We start from the raw sequence: 20,382 nt of genomic DNA on the forward strand, positions 1-20,382 counted from the left end.
AGCTCCTCTTTTTCTGTTGGCGATGATGAAAATGTTATCTGTGAAACCCACTGCGCCTTTGTTCCAGGTACAGAAATGTGCTTGTATCTTGGTTATTTTAGAAACTCATTTTATAAAGCAGCTTTGCTGTGTTCAGTTGAGAGAGATTTTTTCGCAGCCTAACAGTATGTTCAGTTTAGGTGTTCTTTTTAATTAGCCAATTTCTGTAATTGTTAATACTTAGGCTTTCCTGTAGGAGAGTCTGACATGGGTTGTAGAGCTGTTACCTGGGCCAGTCACCAAGTGCAGCCTCACAGAGAGAAGCTCTGTGAGGGCAGGTAGGGCTCTGGTCCCTGCCTGCTCCTGTCACAGCCTGGTCTGACAGCAGCGTGGCTTTCCTCTGGTTTGCTGTGTCATTGGAGACCACCCAAAACAGCAGCAATCCACTGGGCCTGCCCTCACGAAGGGGCAGCTGTGACTGAGCTCCTCGAAGTATCTCCCCACATGTGCCAGAGACTCTGGGGACCTTGACAGAAGGTCTTAGTTGGAAGAATGAAATCCAAATTGAAAGAAAATCTAAACCACTACAGTGATTAGAAAAGAATATGGAGTACCATGGTCCCCTGTGGTGCTGGGGTCACTGTGTTTCTTCTGCCCTCCACAGGCAGTCTGTTCATCCCAGTAGGTCTTTGAGAGCTGCTGAAAACTAACACAAGCTCTGGGAGATCTGCTGAGTGGACTCTTGACACATTGTAGAGAAACTGTGTTCCTGCCACAGCTCAGTGACATTAATAGGTCTAAAAATGACTGTTCCTGTGAATGAAGTGCTATTGTTCAAAACTGGATTATTTCCGAGGAGGGTTAGAGAGCCATTGCTCCAGAGGGCTCACCCAACTTCTAGCAATTCAAGGACATCTGCTCTCTACTCCAGCTATTTCTGGGCCACCAAGCTATCACAGAATCATAGAATGGCCTGGGATGGAAGGGACCTTTAGGATCATCTAGTCCCACCCCCTGGGACACCTTCCACTAGACCAAGTTGCTCAGAGCCCCATCCAACCTGGCCTTGGACACTTCCAGGAACAGGGCATTCACAACCTGTTCCAGTGCCTCAACACCCCTAAAGTGAACAATTTCTTCCTTATGCTCAACCCAAATCTACCCTCTTTCAGTTTAAAACCATTATCCCTGGTCCTGCTGATGTGCCCCAGCTGGTGTGCTGGGAGCTCCTGCCTCCAGGAATGCACAGCTTTGTGGGAGGTTGGCTCCCTTCCCACTGCCCACCCCTGGGCTCCCAGGCAGAGCACAATGTCCAGCCTGGCTGAAGGCTGCTGCAGGGAAGACAACTGGGGTGTGATCTAGTGCCCCCTCAAGGCATCCCACCTGCCATCCTCCAGGGATGCATCCTGCTTAGTCTCTGCAGGTACCAGAGGATGATTTCCCAGGTAAGACAGAGAGCCTTTTTCAGAATATTTGATGCTTTCATGGAGGGCTACATAGAATAAGATGCATTTATTTCTGTTTCACAGGTCCCAGGAATCAAAAAGTACTTAAAATACAGCATCTTAAGAGGTGTCCTGCAGTTTCTTCTTGCATTTACACATAGTGAAGATTTCATCTGATGCCTTTTATGCTTCAGCTGAAGATAGAAATAAAGTATTTTTCTACTTCTGATAATAAGCAGATGCTTATAATATGTTAAGATGCAAGTAAAATAAAAGCAGAAACCAAATATACCAGGCTTCCCTGTCTGGGAGCACTGAAAAAGTACTATTTCCTTAGGAGAGGTAACTTTCCACTTTACTTTGTGGTCAGCTAATGGTAAAAGGTAGTGATTTTTCTTCTAGGATAAAAAGTGTAGGGGAAGGCCAGGACTGGTAATTCTGAAAACTGATCACAAACAGCTGCTCTACAAGAACATGCAAGTCCCTCTCGAGGTGGCTGATTGAAATGGGGATGTGCCTCCTGCTTTCACTGGAGAATCCACACCAAGGAGCCCCAGGTAGGACACCTATGCTAGGATCCTGCCCCAAAGGGATCATACAAATTCTGTGTTCCCTGATGGCTCTCAGGAGCCTGATTTGCCTGTGTGGTGGGATTTGAACTCTGGGATTACACTACCTGTGTACTGGATGGTGGGCTCAGTCCCCTTCTCCTCCTACCTCCCCTACTGGGAACCAGATTGAAAGAGACAGTACCAAGTTCAGACCTGGACCTGAGGCTTGCACAATGCAAGGAGGACATTTGGCATATTTTAAGTGGCAGGAACATGAATTTCATTCAGCATCCCCGTAAGTAGGTTCTGGCTCAAATGATATTGATGCATTTTTCTTATTAAGTCAAAGCAAGATCTTACTTCCAAGCACCACGTTTCAACACCTCTAGAGTGACACTTCAATTCTAGTACATGTTAATTTATAAACAGCATTTAGAAATGAGCTCCTAAATATTGACTCTTAAGATGAACCGGTCCCTCTTCCAGTGGCACCATCAGCAATCAGCAGTTGGTGAGGATCTCTGTGCTCTCACCCAGAGCTGATGAGGTGAACTTTCTCCTCCATGCTCCCCAAGCAGCCACGCTGCCTCTCATGCACCACCACCCTCCACCACCCACCTCTCCCCTGCTGTCTCACTGTTGTTCTGTCAGTAGCAGTTCTGCTCCAGCTGAGCTCTCAGGATCATGCCTGACATTCTCCTGCTGTGGAACTGGATTCAGCGGCAGTACTCCCGCTCGATGCTTGCCATGAGCTCCTCCTCTGAGTAATCATATAATATTGTGGACTGTCCCAATGGCTTCTTGTTGCTTTCTGGGCACCTGTCATGGAAGGGAATGAATTATTGGTGTTATGAGAGACAATCAGGCTCTGAAGACACAAGAAGACCCTTACTTAATTTTTTTTGTGAATGGAAAGATCGAGCTGCATGTGGCTTGCTGAGACACAGATACTCTTGTCATGTCTAGTTCCCATACCCCACTGGCACACTGCCTGCTGACTTCTGCTATCACTTGGCACCAGTTTAGTCTGTGAGCTCATTACAATACAACCCTTGCAATGCTCCAGATCAAGCTCCCAGAACCTTTGCATGAGTTAAGGTTCCAGGCCCAGCTAAAGGACTGTGTAATCTTTATGCTACTTTTACAGTTTTATGGATAAAGAGATTATTTTGTTTGTATTTGTAAGGGATCTGAGTTTCAATGAATGCAGCTCCCTCAAACTGCTCTTACGGCTTTTATTTGTTTCCACATCAGCACAGCCCTTCCATGAGTGGGAACTGATCTATGACTCAAAGGGAACTGGTATGGGGTTTACTGGTGTTATCAAAGGTGGTTTATGTTGGGTACAAGAGAAATCTGTCCCTACCCGCATGAGGAAGTACACAGTGCATACTGAAAAGTCTTCTGCAGGCTTTGACCGCTGCACCTCATGCTACCAATTAAATCTACTTGATTTTGCCCTCCAGGACTCAATAGAGGAGCCATCAGCTGACAAGTGGGTGCTCTTCCTTGGCCTTGTAGAGATCTGGGAGGCGAGCAAGCTGGGCTGTCAGGCTTGGAAGGCATGGCTCCTTGGAATGGAGGTCATGGTGAGGTGCAGAGATACGTGGAGAATTGAGCTGGTAAATCCAGACTGCAAAGTGCTCTGCCATGCCTTGTGAACCAAGGCTTTGTGATCATCCACTAGTGAAGAATGAGTAAACAAGAAATAAATGCTTCTGTGTGTCAAGTTAGTTCATTGCCAAAGAAGAGAGATTTTCACATGCACTAGCATGGCTCCAGATCTGCCCCAGACTCACCATGTATTATCTATTGAATTACCATTCCTCTAAAGATGAGATCAATCCCAACCATTGGTCTTGCAGCTGGGATGAATAAAATTCATCCATTACCATCCTTTAATGAAAAAACTGAGGACCTGTTTACTATATGAAACCCCAGAAACTGCCCCAAAGCAGGTATGTAAATGTAGAACCAGAAGTGAAGGAAAGAACCCTGAAATGCTTTTCTAAGGACACTTCGTCCTATAGAGGAGGTGCCTTCATTCTGCTCTCCTTGGGCCTGGGAGCATCCTCTGTGTTCCTCCCACAGGCAGCAGCTGCAGAGTGAGTGGCCACAGTGCAGTGCCACCCTCCCTCTGCTCTGCCCTGCCCTGCCCTGGCCACAGAGGCTCCTGCCCAGTGCAGCTGCTCTGACCAAGCTGTGTTTATGCTGTGCCCCCCATGTGTCAGAAATAGTCTGGTGTTTTTCCTGGAGTCACCCAATGGACAGCTGGTGACACTTGGTCGTGTGGGTGTTCTACACTTACTTACACTGCACCGTGCCCTTGATGGCAAGTTCTACTAGCAGCAACTAGGGTTTAGCAGCTGGACTCTTCTCTTATTCCTTTTATTCATTTTCCTGCTCAAGGGCTGCAGGGTATCTGATTCCCACTGCAATAAATAAGACCTGAGAAGAAAGCTACAAGCCCAAGAGCTTGAACCACACAGCAGTATTTACAAAGCAATAATGGGAAAAGAAGTGCAGAAATCTGAGTTAAAACACACGATTTACTGATTTAAACTCTGCATTGTGACAATCCTCAAACTAATTTTATGTTACGTGGTGAATAAGAGGCAGAGCTCCTGGCAGCTTGCTTGCAGGCCCACAGAAGAGCCATTGTTTCCCTTAGCACTTACATAATTTCCCACTGTTAATTATTCTTGATGCTTTGGTTTGCATGGAGAAAATCTCCAGGTAAAACTCTCTGAGGCACAGACATGCTTTTGAAAAAACAAAAGCAGGCTCCACTTACCATGCACACCCCAGAAATGAGAGGAAAAGAGAGGGCTGTGTTTCTTTCAAGAGCAAAGGAAAAGCAAGCTGCTGTTCATACTATTGCTGTATTTGTGGCAAAGTTCTGTATCATTTAATATGGGAAAATGAAAATAGAATAAAAAATGAGAGCTTTAATCTGGATAAAAGGAGAAACTTCTGCACCCTGAGGACAGCAAGCAGAGGAACAGGCTGTGTGTGGTCGCACAGGCTCTACCCTTGGAGACTTTCAAGACCTGATGGGACAAAGCCGGGAGCATTCTGCTTTGACTTCACAACTGATCCAGCTTGGAGCTAGAGCTAGGAGATTGGACTGGAGACCTCCTGAGGCCATCCCAACCTAAGCCTTCATCTCAAAGGCACATTGGTGCAGCTATTTCTGCTGATCCTAGAATTTAGTGAGAGGCTGTGGCAGGGAAATCCCAAGCTCAGGATGTGCACAGGACAAAAGCTGGTGGACCACAAGCCTGCTCCCATGCTCCTCCAGCTGCTCCAGCAGCAGAGGAGACACCTTGCTGCTCTCCTCACCACATGCCAGGGCTGCAGAGCCTGGCTTCAAACACATTGAATCCAGCTGAGGGCTGTTAGACCTTCCAGTCTAGAAAACAACAGGTCAGTACCTTGAGAGGAAAGACTTTTAAACTCCAGATGTTTGAGGGAGGAGAGAAACCTGTGAAGCAGCAAAGCTGAGAGAGAAGGAGTTAGCTGAAAAGCATACAAGAGGGAATTTGCTGTGTGGTAGGACAGCAAGGCAAAAGAAGGCTAGTGCAGCTCCATCAGGATTACTGGGCAGGCTGCTGGATGCCTCATTGCTAAAGTGTTATTAACAGCTTGGAGGGAGTTTAGAAAGCCGCAATAAAAGTGATTTAAAAGGCTAGAGCAAAGCAATTTAGGAAAGAGGAAAGCAAGAAATGTGCTCCATTTTAGCTACAGGCCTCTGGGTGTTTCAAGTTTCTTACGGGAAGCAGGAATTAATGGGTAGCTTTTCTTGTTAACTGTAAAGACAACGAGCTATGCAATGTGGAGAAGGAAATGCAAAGGGAAAAATTAGACCAAAAGTGAGCAAAACCACCTTTGAGCAAGATCCCAGCAGTAGGGAGGGCTGTCAGTGCCATATCCCTGGCGTCGGGCAGGTGCCTGGGGGGAGCGGCCTGAGGGCTCCCATGACAATGGCCCTGATGGGTCACTGGGGTGACAAGCTCTGAGGCGCAAACCTGAGTTAAGTGGCTGAAAACTAGGTTGGGATGAATCTAGGCCAGTGGTTTTTATCATTTTGCTGAGGATGGGGAAGTCCAGGGTTAATCATTAAAATGCCTTCTCCAAGACCTAGCAGCTGAAAAATGGGTCAAAACAACGCCCTGGTAACTGTGCCAGTGACACGAGCCTTGGCAGCAACTGTAAAATCACTGCCGTGTGCCTGGGCTGTGTCATCCACCCATGAACTACCAGATGCTAGAGAGCAGTTCCCAAAAGATTCTGGGGGAGGGAGGAGGAGAGGTAACATAGCCCAAGCAGCAGCACATCCAACTGTGTTCCCATGCACATCCAAACTATTTACCAGGGGCTGGTTTAGATGCTTGTGTGGTGTCACATGAGCATGCACCAGGACAGGAGGTGCACACCCACCTCTGCCTCGCATGACTGCTCTCTTGACAGACAGCATTAAGTCTCTATCTTTTTTCCTTCTAGCTTTTCTTCTCCTTCCTCGACGTTTACCTCTCCTTTAATTGGCTTTATGGGAACTTCTTCAGTCAGCAACTCTATCAAGACAAGGCTGACTTTTGCTGTTTGTAAAGTGAGTGTCCACCTAGAATGATTCCAGCCTCAGAAATGTGAAGGATGAGACAGCTACGCACACACACTGACCTCTGTTTCCATGGCTTGATACTATTTGATTTGATGTCTTCAAAATTTTGCTTGGTGCTGGGCCATTTCCAAAAAAATATTTGCAGAGTTCTAGCCAGCAGAAATTGCAACTCTGCTTATCTCAGGCAGTACAGGCACGTCACATGTGAGCTGTGCTATGGGGCTTTGCAGTGGGTATAAAGTAAACGTTATCTAAATGAAAGTAAGCTCCTGCTCTGTCATCCCAGATCAGAAAACATTTTCTGCTCTCTCAAATCTTCCGTCTGCATGTCAAAAAGGGTGGGAGAAGGAAAGCCTTGGCAGGGTGTGAGGGGCCAGCGGGTGCCTGGGGCTGGGGAGCTGCGTAGGGGACGGCAGGGCTGGCTGTGCACCCCAGGAGGAGACTGCTCAGTTGCCATTGTAGCCCAAAGCCCACCGACAACACTGAAAAGCACAGGAGAAGTTGAAGTCCCTGTGAGAACACCTGTACAAGCCTTGCCATCAGAAAAGCCAAGGGCAGCTGTGTTTTCTGAGCGCTCTGGGAACCAGCAGCCTTGCCAGGTGAGCTCCCTGCCAGACGGGAGGGAGAGAGGGAGGGAGAGCAGGAGGGGAGGGCGGACAGCAGTGGGTGCCTGGGCTCTGCTGACACATCTACCAGCACTGCTGGGTGTTGGTAGGTCACAGCCCACGGCCAAGATCTGCAGATTAGTCTGCTCATGAGTACTGCAGGAGCAGAGGCACTGGATGACAGCCAGAGCTTAATCCTGAAGAGAATCACTCTTTAGTGTAAGGAGGTGATAAATTTTAAGATGTTTTTTTAGGACTGTTCATTTCACCTGGGGTTTTTTAACATGTGTTAAACTGCCCCATTGCTCTTGGTGCAGGCAGACTTGAAGGCTCAGTTTGCTGGGCAGCTTTTGCTTACGGAAAATTTCAGATTTCTTTTGTTTGGCATCCAGAGCAGCAGGTCCCCACCATTCCCCTGTCCCCGAGGGACACTCATATCTCTAACTGGTGTAGCACTGGAGCATCTCATGGGCTTTCTCTTATGATTCCTAGGGAGCAAAGTGATGTTATTCTCCTTTTCCACATACTGCAGAGGCCACAGGTGAATCAGGGCCTGAGCTCCTTGTTGCAGCAGTTCTCCACAGCTTTGCACCAGCTACTCCAAGGTGCCTCTCTGACACGTGGACATCCCAAATTCTGATTGCTCACGACCTCTATACTACACTTGAGCTGGAGCCTGGATCTTTTCAAGCAGTGCCTCATTTTCAAAAATTCGCGACTAAGTAAAAAGGCAGAATATTTAGGGCTATAAACCATTTCACACCATTCCCATCTCTTTTGCATAGTGTTAGGAATGCAGGAATAGCCTTCCCCTGAAGGGGAAGGTCCCCTTATTCCAGCTACTTTTCCCCTCTGAAGATACCGTGAAAGCAGGGGATACTCACTGATGGTCGATGGTGTTCTCTGGGCCTGGTGGGCTTCTGGTTGACAAAGCCTAGGATAAAAGACAAGGCACAGTTACAACACTTTAAAGTCAAGGAGGGGGCTTCTCCCCCTCTGCTCTGCTCTGGTGAGACCCCACCTGCAGTGTCGCACCCAGCTCTGGGGTCCTCAGCACAGGAAGGACATGGACCTGTTGGAATGAGTCCAGAGGGGGGGCCATGAAAATGATCAGAGGCGTGGAGCACCTTTCCTGTGAGAACAGGCTGAGATAGTTGGGGTTGGTCAGCCTGGAGAAGAGAAGGTTTTGGGGAAACGTTACTGCAACCTTTCAGTACTTAAAGGAGGCCTACAAGACAGATGGAGAGAGGCTGTTAACAAAACCTGTAGTGACAGGACAAGGGGCAATGGTTTTAAACTGAAAGAGGGCAGGTTTAGATTAGAACTTGGGAAGAAATTCTTACTGTGAGAGTGGTGAGGCACTGGAACACGTTGCCCAGAAAAGATGTGGCTGCCCCATTCCTGGCAGTGTGCAAGGCCAGGCTGGATGGAGCTTTGAGCAATCTGGTCTAGCTGAAGATGTCCTTGCCCATGATGGGGGCCTGGAACTAGCTGATCTTCAAAGCTCCCTTTCAACCCAAACCATTATTTCTTTCAATGAAACCTATCTCTGTCTGTAGTGGGCTACATGCCCTGGTTTGAACCCCCAACCAACCTCTGTGGAGACAATACAGGTTCAAGAGACTCTCCTGTACTAGCCCTGTTCTGCCAGTTCTGTTTCAGCATTCAGGGCAGCTGTGTGGCTGCACGATACAGAACTGAAACCCTGAATGCTGACTTGTTAAACCTCCCAGTTGTCCATGAATGCCCACTGTGCCACTAGCTGCAGGCAGCACTATGAAAACACCTGCTAAGGGAGGAAGTTATTGCAACATCAACCCAATTTGCACCTGACAAAAGATGTTTCCGTGAAAAATTATCCATCTGGAGTGAAACATCCATCTTCCCTATGCTGGAATCCACAGGCTTTCAATGGGATACATGGGGAGCAACCAAAGTCAAACCTAACGGTATTTAGGATGAGGGCAGTGATGGGACCCTTTGTCCCCAGCTGGGTCAGTAATGAAATGAACCCTCTGTAGCCAGGTGCTACTGAGAAGAATATGACTCTCATCTTTTTCTACCTTTTTACTATACTCTTACAGGGAAAGGGAGTGGGACAGGAACATCTCTTTACATAAAACTAGGCCCATCTTGGCTTGTCATTATTTTTTCTGAGGTGCGAATAAAGCTGGTGGGCCTCCCTCATACAAGCGTTCCTGAATCTCACAACGACACTAACAAGTTGAACAGGTAGCACCAAAACAGGGCCCTCGAGAAAACAGAAAATAAAAGCTGTTCCATCAGTGTGGAAAAGAGGAAAGTATTTTCTGTACAAGAAAAAAGGGAAGCAAAGGAACCAGGGAGAGGCTTGTAAAAGCTTGCAATGTAGAGCCATTGCCTGTTCCTCTGCTGTGTTTCTGCAGGGCTGGATGGGATCAAGCGATTCCTCAGCAAGATCATGTATATGCTCTTGGAACAGCTCTAACCTGTGCTACCTCGGGACTGGTGCTGGCAAGTGTGGGAGCTATGGAGGGGCGATGCCCCACTACAGGCACTGCTGGTACAGCAGTGATGGCTTCACACACAGTTTTGCACCAATTTAAATCTACTGGTGTTGGTCAGGCTTGTATGTGCCATCTGCTGGGTAGAAATGTCCACCTGGGTGTCTGCAGTTATTCCACAGCATTTGATTTTAATTTGCAAGGAGATTTTTTCACTACAGTCCTTCCTCAGCTGCTTCTCATGGCGATGGACAGGAGTTGAGGTTTAAACACCGTGGTCTCAGACACTGCTAGGCAGATAGAGAGGTGCTTGGCAACAAACTGCTCAGTTCTTCCCTGCCTCTTGCAAGGGCTTTGTGCTGCTGCGGTCATATTTGGCTCCCATGCTTCAGCAGGTGAGGAGGGTTGCAGCAAGGACACCTCTCATGGCACTGGGTCAGCATCTCTTCCAGGTGAGCCCGTAGTAGTTTCCACTTCAGCAGCTGGGAAAGGTATCTGTCATCCACAGTATTTCACATCTTAGCTGCCTGCTTAAAATGACAATAGATGTTGCCAGTCTTTTGCAGAGTTTTACTGTAATACCTGTCAAAAGGCATTCCACATCCTTTCAGAAGAGTCCCAGCTCTCTGGCAACACTTTGTTTTCTCTGGAAGAAGCTGAACTACTCTAAAATCAGCTTCTGGGTCCAAGCAGAGACAAAGGGATGTGAGAAAGCTGACAGTGAGGTAAGACAGTTCTCTCCTGGTTATTTAGGATTGTTTCTTGGCAACCTCCCACAAGCAACAAGAGCAAGAAGCAGTGCCAGGAAAACAGCGTGCTAAGCTCTGACGGCTGACTTCTCCTGGGATTGCATCCCACAATGCAGCTCCTCATCCATCATCCACTGGACTACTGTTGCCGCCTGAGTTTCCTTCCACCAGGCGAAGAACGTTATTCATCCTCAGCACCGAGGGAAGTACACTTCTTGAGGAGTGCTTTGATGATGTTCTTCCCACAATGAGAACGCAGCTTCCAATACTTCTGTGCAAAGGATGGGTTGGGATCATTTTAGGGAGGGGTTTGGATTGTACAGTAGGTTGTCTGTTTTCTCTTCCCTTGTGGCTGACTCCTCCATATTACGAGCTGTACGTGTTGTGTGGGTGGAAGGCAGAATTAATTAGTCATCAGGACAGAGCAGCCCTGGTTAGCAAAAATCTGCTTCTCTGTGCAAAACCTGCTCCCACCTTTTCCAAGGGATCTGTCAGCAACAATGCCTATTTCCCAAGAGACTTTGGAACTGGCACAGGTAGATCTCTACTGACATTTCATCCACTGCATGAGTCAATGGTGGCAAGTAAATGGTGGCAAGTAAAAACAAAAGGCACCTCCAGCCTCTGCCTTTTCCTGGCCATCAGAGTCTCCGTGCTTTGAGAGCTGCTCCAAATTCCTGCGGGGAAAGGACACCCGGCTAGGGAGTGCCCGGGTGACACCGTGCGCCAGGCAGCAGGCAGGGTGCGGAGCACCAGCCGCCCCGGGCTGTGAGACACAATAAAAACTGACCCCACCCAGCCGGCTCGGGATTGCTGTAATGTGTATGTTGCAAGTTCAGCAGATAATTAGTATTAGCCCTTTATATGGGTTAGGATGATGTGCATGTCAGGACACTTTAATATTATGGGTTCTATCCTACAGCTAAATAAGTAATTGCTGGCCTGGTTGGCCTGTGCCCTGTTAAGAGATAAATGAAGTCAGCTTCTCCTTTCTGCAGCTTGCAGTCATCTTTTTATTACTCATCTAGACTGTGGCGTGTCTCCTCGTTTTCCACCCTATTCTCAGCATAGGCATCTTGTGCTGAGGTCTGCTGTGCCACAAAGACCCACATCACCCCCTCCTCCAAGTTTAAATGCTTGACTATTAAGCTTACCCAGCATGTATCCACATTTAATTTAATGTCATGACATGTGAGGTGGAATGGTTTGACAGTCATTGCACAGACAGTTCAGCCATCCTTTAGGGCAGCAGCTCCTGGGAGCAAGGCAGAGTGGAGAGCTGGAAGAGCTATTTCTCTCTGCTGCATGCATGAGCCAGAACTCCTGGGGTGTGGCTTCCCACTCCCCCCAGTCCAGTGCAAGTTCCTCACGGCCCTGCCAGCCCTTACCCACCTTCTCTCTGTCAGCTCCAGCACCTGTGAGTAAGCTGGGTGAGAACACCCTTCATGGGACCTTCCACAGGGTGATCTGGAGCCATGTACCTCTGGATGCTCTAGAGCTGCTCCCAAGCGGCATTGAAACACCCAGCTACAGTCTCGACTATTAAAATTCTCTCCAAAACTGGGAGGCCAAATTCAAGCTCTCTTGGAGACAGTCCCTGTGCTGGCCCCTGAGCCATGCCCAAGCATTACTTGGGAGACTACAAGCTGGTCCTGACCAAAAATCATGCCAGCTCAGTGGGGCAGATCATCCTGGTCCAGTGCCAGGCAGCTGCTATGGTACAGTTTACCAGTACAGATACAGCATTGGATGCAGTAGAGATACAGGCCCTGAGTGCAGCTCAGGTGCAACTCACGTCCAAGGCAGCCTGGTGAGTGATTGAGCCACGTGAAATACCTACATGGAGCAGTGTGCTCTGCCACTGGATGTGGTTTAATAGTGCAACATTTCTGAAAAATGTAAACCAGTGCCTCCTTCCCAGCCTCTGCTCCTCCCAAATCCCTCTTCACAAACACCCCGTGAATGGGACCAGGGGACCAGTCTGAGCTGAAACGCCAACCTGCTGCTGTGGCAGGCAGGGAGGGGATCAGCTGGAGAGCCCTGCAAGTGCAGTCTGCAGCGGAGCACGGAGGGCTGAGCTGGTACCACAGCAGGGCAGCAGCCTCCAGTGACACCAGCACAGGACTGGGGGCTGAGCCAGTCAGCACTGCCAGAATCAGCCTCTCCAACCCGCAGCCAGTTATTGCTGGCAAAAAAAAGGAGCTTACCTAAGGTGCCAGTAGGTACCAAACGTGACACATGGCCCCAGCTGCACCCCAGGCAAAGCACTCATTCCCAGGCAAAGCATTCCCAGCTTTGCTCTGGTCTGCAGCAACATCCTCTGGCCAGCCAAGGAATTAATAGCAGGCAGTGGACGGGAAGTGGGCAGGGATGCAAGGAGTTCCCACGCTTCTCCTCTCCTGCCAACTAAAACACCAGCTCCCAGCTATTCTACGCATGCCCTGGGCTTACTTTTTAGATCACAAATAGTTTCCAGGGCAAATGCAACCCCTGCTCTGCCAAGTGAAGGGAGAGGAGTTGTGGAAAATACCTAGTCAGCAGTTTTCCAAGTTCAGGTGCAACACAGCTGTGGCTGGGAGGGTGATGCTGGCTGAGGGGACAGCACAGCTCACCGCCTCTGGGCTCTGGTGAAGTTTCAGATGCTTTTAACAAGACAATGAATGTAATGGGAGAGAGAGGGAGACCTCTAACTCAGCAACCGCCAGATCTACAACTGGACATTAACTGCAGAATCTGAAATAATCTGATTTTGGGAATTTCCAGGAGTCCCAGATGTTCAGCTGGAAATGACATTTTCTGAAGGCCCAAGGCTCCCTATGAAAGTGTAGCACAATGTCTTCACTCGAGGGCATTTCTGCCTATTAACACAACCAGGAAGAAAACGCTGAAATAAACTGCCAACAACGTGGAACTAGAAAGATCAAATTTCTGTCTGAGGGAAGCACATTTTAACAAGAGTAGAAAAATAAACCTGAGTTCCTGTAAGAAACTAATAGGGTGTGACATTTAATGTCCCTTCAGGACCCTAATGTGTTTGCAGCTGGGACCAGCCAGCCACGAGGTGACGCTGTGCCACATCACTCTGCAGGAAAAACATCCGGCTGAAAAAATCAGGCAGAGCTTTGAAGACTTGGGTGTTCTACAAGTATATGATAGTCCCACTAGAAGTTGGTGAATACAACCTCTACCTGTTGCTCCTGTGCTGCAGCCGAAATCACATTGCTTATTGAAATCACATCCCGTCTCCAGTCAGGAGGAGCGATGGTGTCATGGAAAAAAAGCTGTTAAAACCAAGACCCTAACATGTCTGCATTATTCCTCCATTTCAGGAAACCAGTGGGGAAATGCCTGAGGCCACAGCCTCTGCCCTGGCTTCCACCAAGAGCTGCCTCCCCTGCTCTGTGCTGCAGCAGCACCCGCAAAACCTCAACAACATTTTTCTGTCTTGAGCAAAGAAACAAGGAAAAGCATGTACAACCATCTGGAATTGAGATCAAAGATGAAAATAGATGTTTGATGCTGACAAGAGGTGTTTGGGTCTGCTCTGAGCCATGTCCAGGCTTCCCATCAGGATTTGGTTCCAGCCTGTTGCTGTGAGACGCTTTCACCCTTGCTCCCAAGGACTGTTTGAATATAACAGAGGTGGCTCAAGCCTTTAAATGCAGGTGCATTCCCCTCCACCAGCCCTTGTCACCTGGCCTGACTGCCCACCGGCACTGCCAGCTTGCTGCTGGATGGCAAATTGTGCCAGGGTTCAGGTGTGAAACACAACACTGATGCACACCAAGCCCAGGACAAACCCAGCCGTGACAGCAGAAAGATGAGTCCTGCTTGCAATTCTGCTGTCTTCTGACTTGTGTCAAACATCTCTTTTACTCCCACTGGCCAAAATCTGCTCCTCCAGGGATTATTTCTCATCAGACCTTCCTACTGTAATACCTCCTTGTTGCCTTTCCTCCTCCTGCCTTATCTTTCCCCCATTAACTCTGTTAAATTAACTCATCCTTTCTTCTCTGAAGTTTCTCTGCTTATCCTCCAATTTGCACAGCTGAACAGGGCAAAGCAAGCAAGTTCCTTCCACAAGACAGGATCAATGACTTGAGAAGCTGCCAAGACTCAGATGAATTGCCCTCAAAACTTCTAGCGAGGAACCAGCGACGCAGTGAAGCTGATACCCCTTTCCAGAAACCTCCTCCACCAGCCTCTTGGGAAGGACGGGACTGCACTTTGCACAACAACCTAAAAGACTATATTGCCCCAGTAAACAACCAAAACCTGGCGCTACAAACTGTTTCCTCCCTCCTTTTCACAGGCTAGTGACATTTTAGGCCTCAAGGAGTCAGAACAGTAAGCCCACGACTGCTGTCTCTGCCATCTCAGGTTCAGGTAAATAAAGTGCTACCAAGAAAAGCTTCAAGTTTACCCTGAAACTACCTGAGACTTCTCTTGTATGTCTTTTAAATCTTTGAAAAATACTTGTAGTTCTTTGCTGTTTTTGTCTGGGTGCAACCAGAACTGTGAATTTCCTCCCAAACAAGAGGCAGCAGCAGCAGCAGCTGGAGGAGGAAACACACAGGATGCTCAGCATCATTGCTGCCTCACTGGTAGCACAGCTGTGGGCTGCACCCATTTGACCTCACTGGATGACCAAGGCCCACATGCCTGCTCCAGGCTGAGTTTTGAGGACCCTCATGGACATCTCTGTGCTGCAAAGCTTGACAGCATTCCCACCCTGGGGTGGCTGAGGTGACGCTACAGGTTTGTCACCATAATTTCTGCCAGAGAGGGAAGTCTGAAGCAGGGAGTGGGGCATGGTGACCCCCCCCACACTACCCGAAGGGCCACATCTCAAATTCTTCAGCCTCTATAGTTTGCTCCTTGTCATTAGTTCATTGGTATCTACTGCTGTAGCAGACTGTCTCTACTGATACTAGAAAAGAAAGATGAGAGGCAGATCCACTGCTTTCCTGATATGTTATTACCCAGAATATACACCGCTTCAGAATAGAGCTGAATTATTGCTTTATGCATAGGAAAACTCACAGCTTATAGAATTAGTACTTTTAAAGATCCAGCCATGATATTCACATGTGGAAAAAGTGGGAAAATGAATACCAGCAGCCTCTATTTCTGTAAGTAAAGAGAAATGGTAGAAGTCAGGAGGATTCCTCATAAATGAGAGTCCCTCAGAGCAGAAAGCAGTGCTGGAGTGAGCTCTGTTCATTCTGCAGGAGGGTTTGGAGTTTAAAGAGCAAGGAAAAAAAATGTCAATACAAGATCTCTATTTTTTTTTTCTTCCATTTCCAAACCTTACTTCCTTTGAGGTTTTTCTTTAAAACCTGTCTAAATAAAGGGTTCTCATACAGAACCCTGCCAAGTTTCCTAATGGAAAATTTATTTTGTATTAAAGTAGTCCTTAACCCATGGATGTGCAGTTCAGTGATGGAAATGATACACTTCTAAGGAGCAAAACTGAGGCATGCAAGGCAGAATGTTCCTGGGTCCTAAATATTTCTTTCAATTTTTAAATTTATTACTTTATTCTGACAACTCTTGTGTATCTGTGGAGAGCAGTGTTTATCTAACAAACAACACACAACTTCCAAAGCCAAGCTAAAATGAAAGATGTCGGTGATTTTTGGCCTCATCACCAGCTGATATATATGCTGCTGTTATTCTAGGATTGGGAAAAAAAGCCCAGAAGATAAATCTCAACTCTCTCAGAAGCAAATCCATTATTTGTTAAACTGAAAGAGACTGAAATGTGCCTTTAGGAAGAGCCAGACTGCAGTTGCAGTGGATTGGCGAACATTAAAGGGCAGCTTTATGTTCACATTTTTAAACGTCTGTTTACAAGCCTGACCCAGGGAAAAGCAGGAGCCGAGCTTTATAAAGCAGAGCTATTTCCACCAGTCAGGAGAAGAAACTTCCAGTAGCACCGGGAGAAGGGAGAACGGGACGGCCCCGCTCGGGACCGTGTTCGCCTCGCAACGGAGACTGAAAGTGCAAAGAGAGCAGCAAAGAGAAAACGCAAAGAGAGCATCGAGCCAGTCTCGCAGCGAAGATCAAAAGAATTCAACGCCGCTGATGTGCGGAGGAAGCCACGGCCGCAGCGGGTGGCCCGGCTACGGCAGGGCTGCCGGGGCGGCGGGGACACCCGGGCTGGGCCGGGCCGGGCCGGACCGGGGTGTCCCGGGGCCGCCGCCGGGAGGGTCGCGGGTCCCGTTCGGGCACTTACCGCCTGCTGGAGCGGGGCCCCGCCGCCGCCTCCCGCCGCCTCCGCGCTGCTGCCGCCGGCGGCCGGAGCTGTGGGGCCGGCCGGGGCTGTGGGGCCGGGCGGTGCCGCCGCCCTCTCGCTGTCGGGCGGCGCGGTGCCCGGCGGGCCCCGGCTCAGCCCCGCTCTGCCCGCGGGCCCCGCCGCGCCCCGCCGCCGGCTGCTGCCGCTGCCCATGGCCGGAGCCGGCGGGCAGCGCTCCGGGCCGCCGCCTCTGCCGGCCGGGGCGGGCGCTCGGCGCTCCGGGAGCCTTTCGGGGGGAGAATCCCACCCCGGAGCGCCCCAGGGCGGGGGAGGGAGCCGGCGGCGCAGGGGAGGGCTGCGCGGCCGTTTCTGATCGCGGGTTTGGGCAGGCTGCCGCGCTCCCCTGTCCTTTCCAAAACTTTCCAGCCCAGCCCGTTAGCTCGGGCTTCCCCAGCACCAGATTCTTACATACATCTCCCGGAGCTGGGGGAAGGACATTGGCATCCTCGGGGACCGTGCAGCAGGAGCAGCACTCCTGGGCTACTGAAGGTTTTGCACACCTTTGGAGAACACCCCAGCCCGGGGGATGCCCTGCGGGGCAGGTCTGTGGCACTGAGCGGCGGTTCTGGCCACGTTCCTGGAGTTTCAGGGAAGCCCCCGTGCAAAGCATGAGTCAGCCGGGCACCCCCTGGGCCCATGCCCACAGACGGAGTCACTCTGCTTCCCGACAGCCTGTCGAGCCTGTGGAGCTGATCCCCCAACCTTCCTCGGCTGCTCTTTGCTTCCAGCAGTACAATATTTGCGCAGTTGTTGGACAGTGGAAGATTATAGGTGTTAAAGGCAAGGCTGTCATTCCCTCCAGGGAGGGAGAGCAGGGGAGGACAGTGGCTGTCTGGTGTCCAGCCTGTTCTGCCTCCCTTCCTTCCAAACCAGAGGCTGATAAAGGCAGAAGACACAGAGGTGTAATTCCTCTTGCTGCTCCTCAGCACTAGCTGTAATGATTGCATCTACCAGACGTTCATTCTGCTGGCCCTTCCTAAACCACTGAGCTAAAGCCCAAGAGTTTGTAATGGAGGGGCTGGAGGAGAGAGGGCAACGAGTGGTCAGATCACTGCCAGAAAGATGAGCTCATAGCAATGGGGGTATGCAAGAAAAATGGGGACAGACTTTTTACTGTAGCATGTATTGATAGGACAAGGAGTAAGGTTTTAAACTAAAAGAGGGCAGATTTAGACTAGATGTAAGGAAGAAATTTTTTACAATGAGGGTGGTGAAGCACTGGCACAGGTTGCCCAGAGAGGTGGTAGATGCCCCATCCCTGGAAATATTCAAGGTCAGATGGATGGGGCTCTGAGTGACTGGGTCTACTGGAATGGCAGGGGGTTGAACTAGATGCCCTTTAAAGGTCCCTTCCCACACAAACTGTGACTGAGAAGGATGTTCTGTTGGAAGAGGAGATCATCTGGGAGCGTGGGGGTGTGATGTCACATGTAGAGCCCTGGGTCCAAAGCCAAGGCAGTCACAAAGAAGTTGTTTTGGATCTGAGGCAGGTTTTGGAGAAATGAGAAGTGATGAGGCCTGGTTGCTGAGGAGGAGATGGTGGAGCTGAGTATAGGATTAAATAGCTCCAAACAAAATGTCCCAAGGGAACAGGCTCTGCAAGCATCAGAGACAAAAATTGTTCTCAACAAGAAGTGAGCAAATTCCTCCTACTTCTCCATCCCTGCAGGCTGTCTCTGAAGGAGTGGAGCCTCCTGGAAAGTTTCCTGGCTGCCCCCATGGAAACAGTTCATTCCAGGACAGTTCCTCAGATTCACTTGGAAGCAATGCTGGCTCCATAAACCAGCTGTCAAAATGAGCCAAATGCCTTGTGTTTTGAAGCAGATCACTGCTGGAGCCAGGAGAGTGTTTGAGCAGCAGTGACCTCAAATGCTGCTGTGGTTCAGCAGTGACACTGAAGGACTCTGAGGCCATTCAGTGATATTTCCCTGCTCCTAAAGGACTGCTGAGAATTAAAGAGAAAATTTCCCAAAAGCTAAAGGCCTGATAAGTACATGACTCCTCAGAAAAATCAGTGAAAATTGGCAAATTCCTCTTTATGATGGCCTGATGGCTGTTAAGACCATTTCCCAGCAGGGTCAGTGGATAATATCTTGGCTGATCTTCAAGAGCAAGGGTGTAAGTGTGTAGTGCAAGTGCCAAATATGGCATGTGGATCAATTTTGCATGGCACCCAGCCAGACCAGCAGGGAGCCAGAAGCCTTCATATCAAAAGCACAGCGTTAGGGAGCCAGTGGTGGAGCTGGCTCCTGGCTTCTCCCAAATCCTGTGGGAGCCCAGGAGCTCTTCTGGACAATGATGCTGGAGTTACATGGTAGATGGCCTTTTCTGACTCCTGCTGTGCTGGCACCCTCAGCTTCTGCTTTGGGAAAGACAAGGGTGTATGCTGTGGATGCCCTCTGTTAGACAGCACTCTTCAATCATGCCTTGTAATAAAAGATTTAATTATAGAGAGATAAATGCATGCATGCATATGCACACACATTTGTACTTGTATGTATTAACATCCAAGTCTTTCTAAAGCATCACATTTATTTGAGGTATGTGGGATTATTTTAAGATTACCATTATCTATGGAAGCCACTAGCACTGATTTACCCTGCTGTAGAATTTGACTGGACTTTTGTGAGCAAAGGCCAAAGTGGAGTTGAGGCATGCAGTTGCCAGGACAAAATGTGACTTTCAGTTCTTATCTTCAGATTGCTCACTCCCCAGGTATGAGACTAAACCATTTGGTTAGCTCATACCTGACTCTGCCTCATGCCATGTCTCATCCTAAACACAGGCTACAGGCAGGACTGTCACTCTTCTCTCTCCTGACAATCTTTCATCCGTGAAGAGAAAGGGAGTATGTGAAAAATTGCAGCCAGCTCCAGCAACATCTTTTGTTCCTTGCCTTCTTCCCAGTCCATGGTTGCTGCAGGGTGGTCTCACATACCCTATCATCCACCTCATCTTAACCTCAAAGTGAGACCCCATAGTTCAGACTTGTTCTCTGGTAAAGCCAAGGAATTGTTGTTCTGTGATGCAGAGCCTGAGCTTTTTGCTTCCTCAGGTCTTTGCTCTCTGTCTTCAACCCCTGGAGTGACTGACTGGCCACAGGACAGTTGTCCATGGCTGTAGCCAGTGCAAGGACCAGTCCAGCCAAGCCCAACCTGGCCCTTGCACTGGGCAGTGTTGGTGCAAGGCGGGGGTGGGGAGGATGGGAGAACATACCCTGTGTCCCACAGACACATTCCCCTGGCAGGGAAAACACTCTGGGAAGGTCCCAGCACCAGCATTTGGGAGGGGTGTTGTGCTGGGCTGTGTTGCTGTTCACCCTGGTGAAGGTGAGGTGTGATAGGCAGCTGCAGCACTACGAGGAGTCATGATGGGAGCACCAGAGAGCCAAACACATGAGGAGTTTCCTTGCTGGGTAAAATAACAGGCTCCCTCTGATACACTAATCAAAACAGAACCTGGGGAGCTGTGTTTTTCCAAGCTTTTGTTCCCACCAGAAATTTTCTAGGCTATTTGCAGTTTGTTCACTGAAGGAGCTGATCTTGTAACAATAAATATCACAGCACATGTGTTTAGATTTTGTTTGGTTTCCTAATACTTGGTGTGTTTTCAGCAACTCTTCAACAGAGATAGATACAGTCCCTTGTCATA

At 49.1% G+C, this 20,382-nt stretch overlaps 1 protein-coding gene across 1 annotated transcript; it reads right to left on the reverse strand.

Moving 5' to 3' along the window:
• Window positions 1-1,216: 1,216 nt before the first annotated feature.
• CYS1 (cystin 1) lies at window positions 1,217-16,884 on the reverse strand (the record flags this gene model as incomplete). The annotated part of the gene is made up of 4 exons (XM_082276774.1): window positions 1,217-1,618; window positions 2,594-2,794; window positions 8,086-8,135; window positions 16,672-16,884. The coding sequence occupies 3 exons, from the start codon at window positions 16,882-16,884 to the stop codon at window positions 2,692-2,694; spliced, it is 366 nt and encodes a 121-aa protein (XP_082132900.1). The 3' UTR covers window positions 1,217-1,618; window positions 2,594-2,691.
• Between the last annotated feature and the right edge of the window lie 3,498 nt (window positions 16,885-20,382).

This window comes from Coloeus monedula (assembly GCF_965178545.1).
Source record: "Coloeus monedula genome assembly, chromosome: 2".
NCBI classification, from domain to species: domain Eukaryota; kingdom Metazoa; phylum Chordata; class Aves; order Passeriformes; family Corvidae; genus Coloeus; species Coloeus monedula.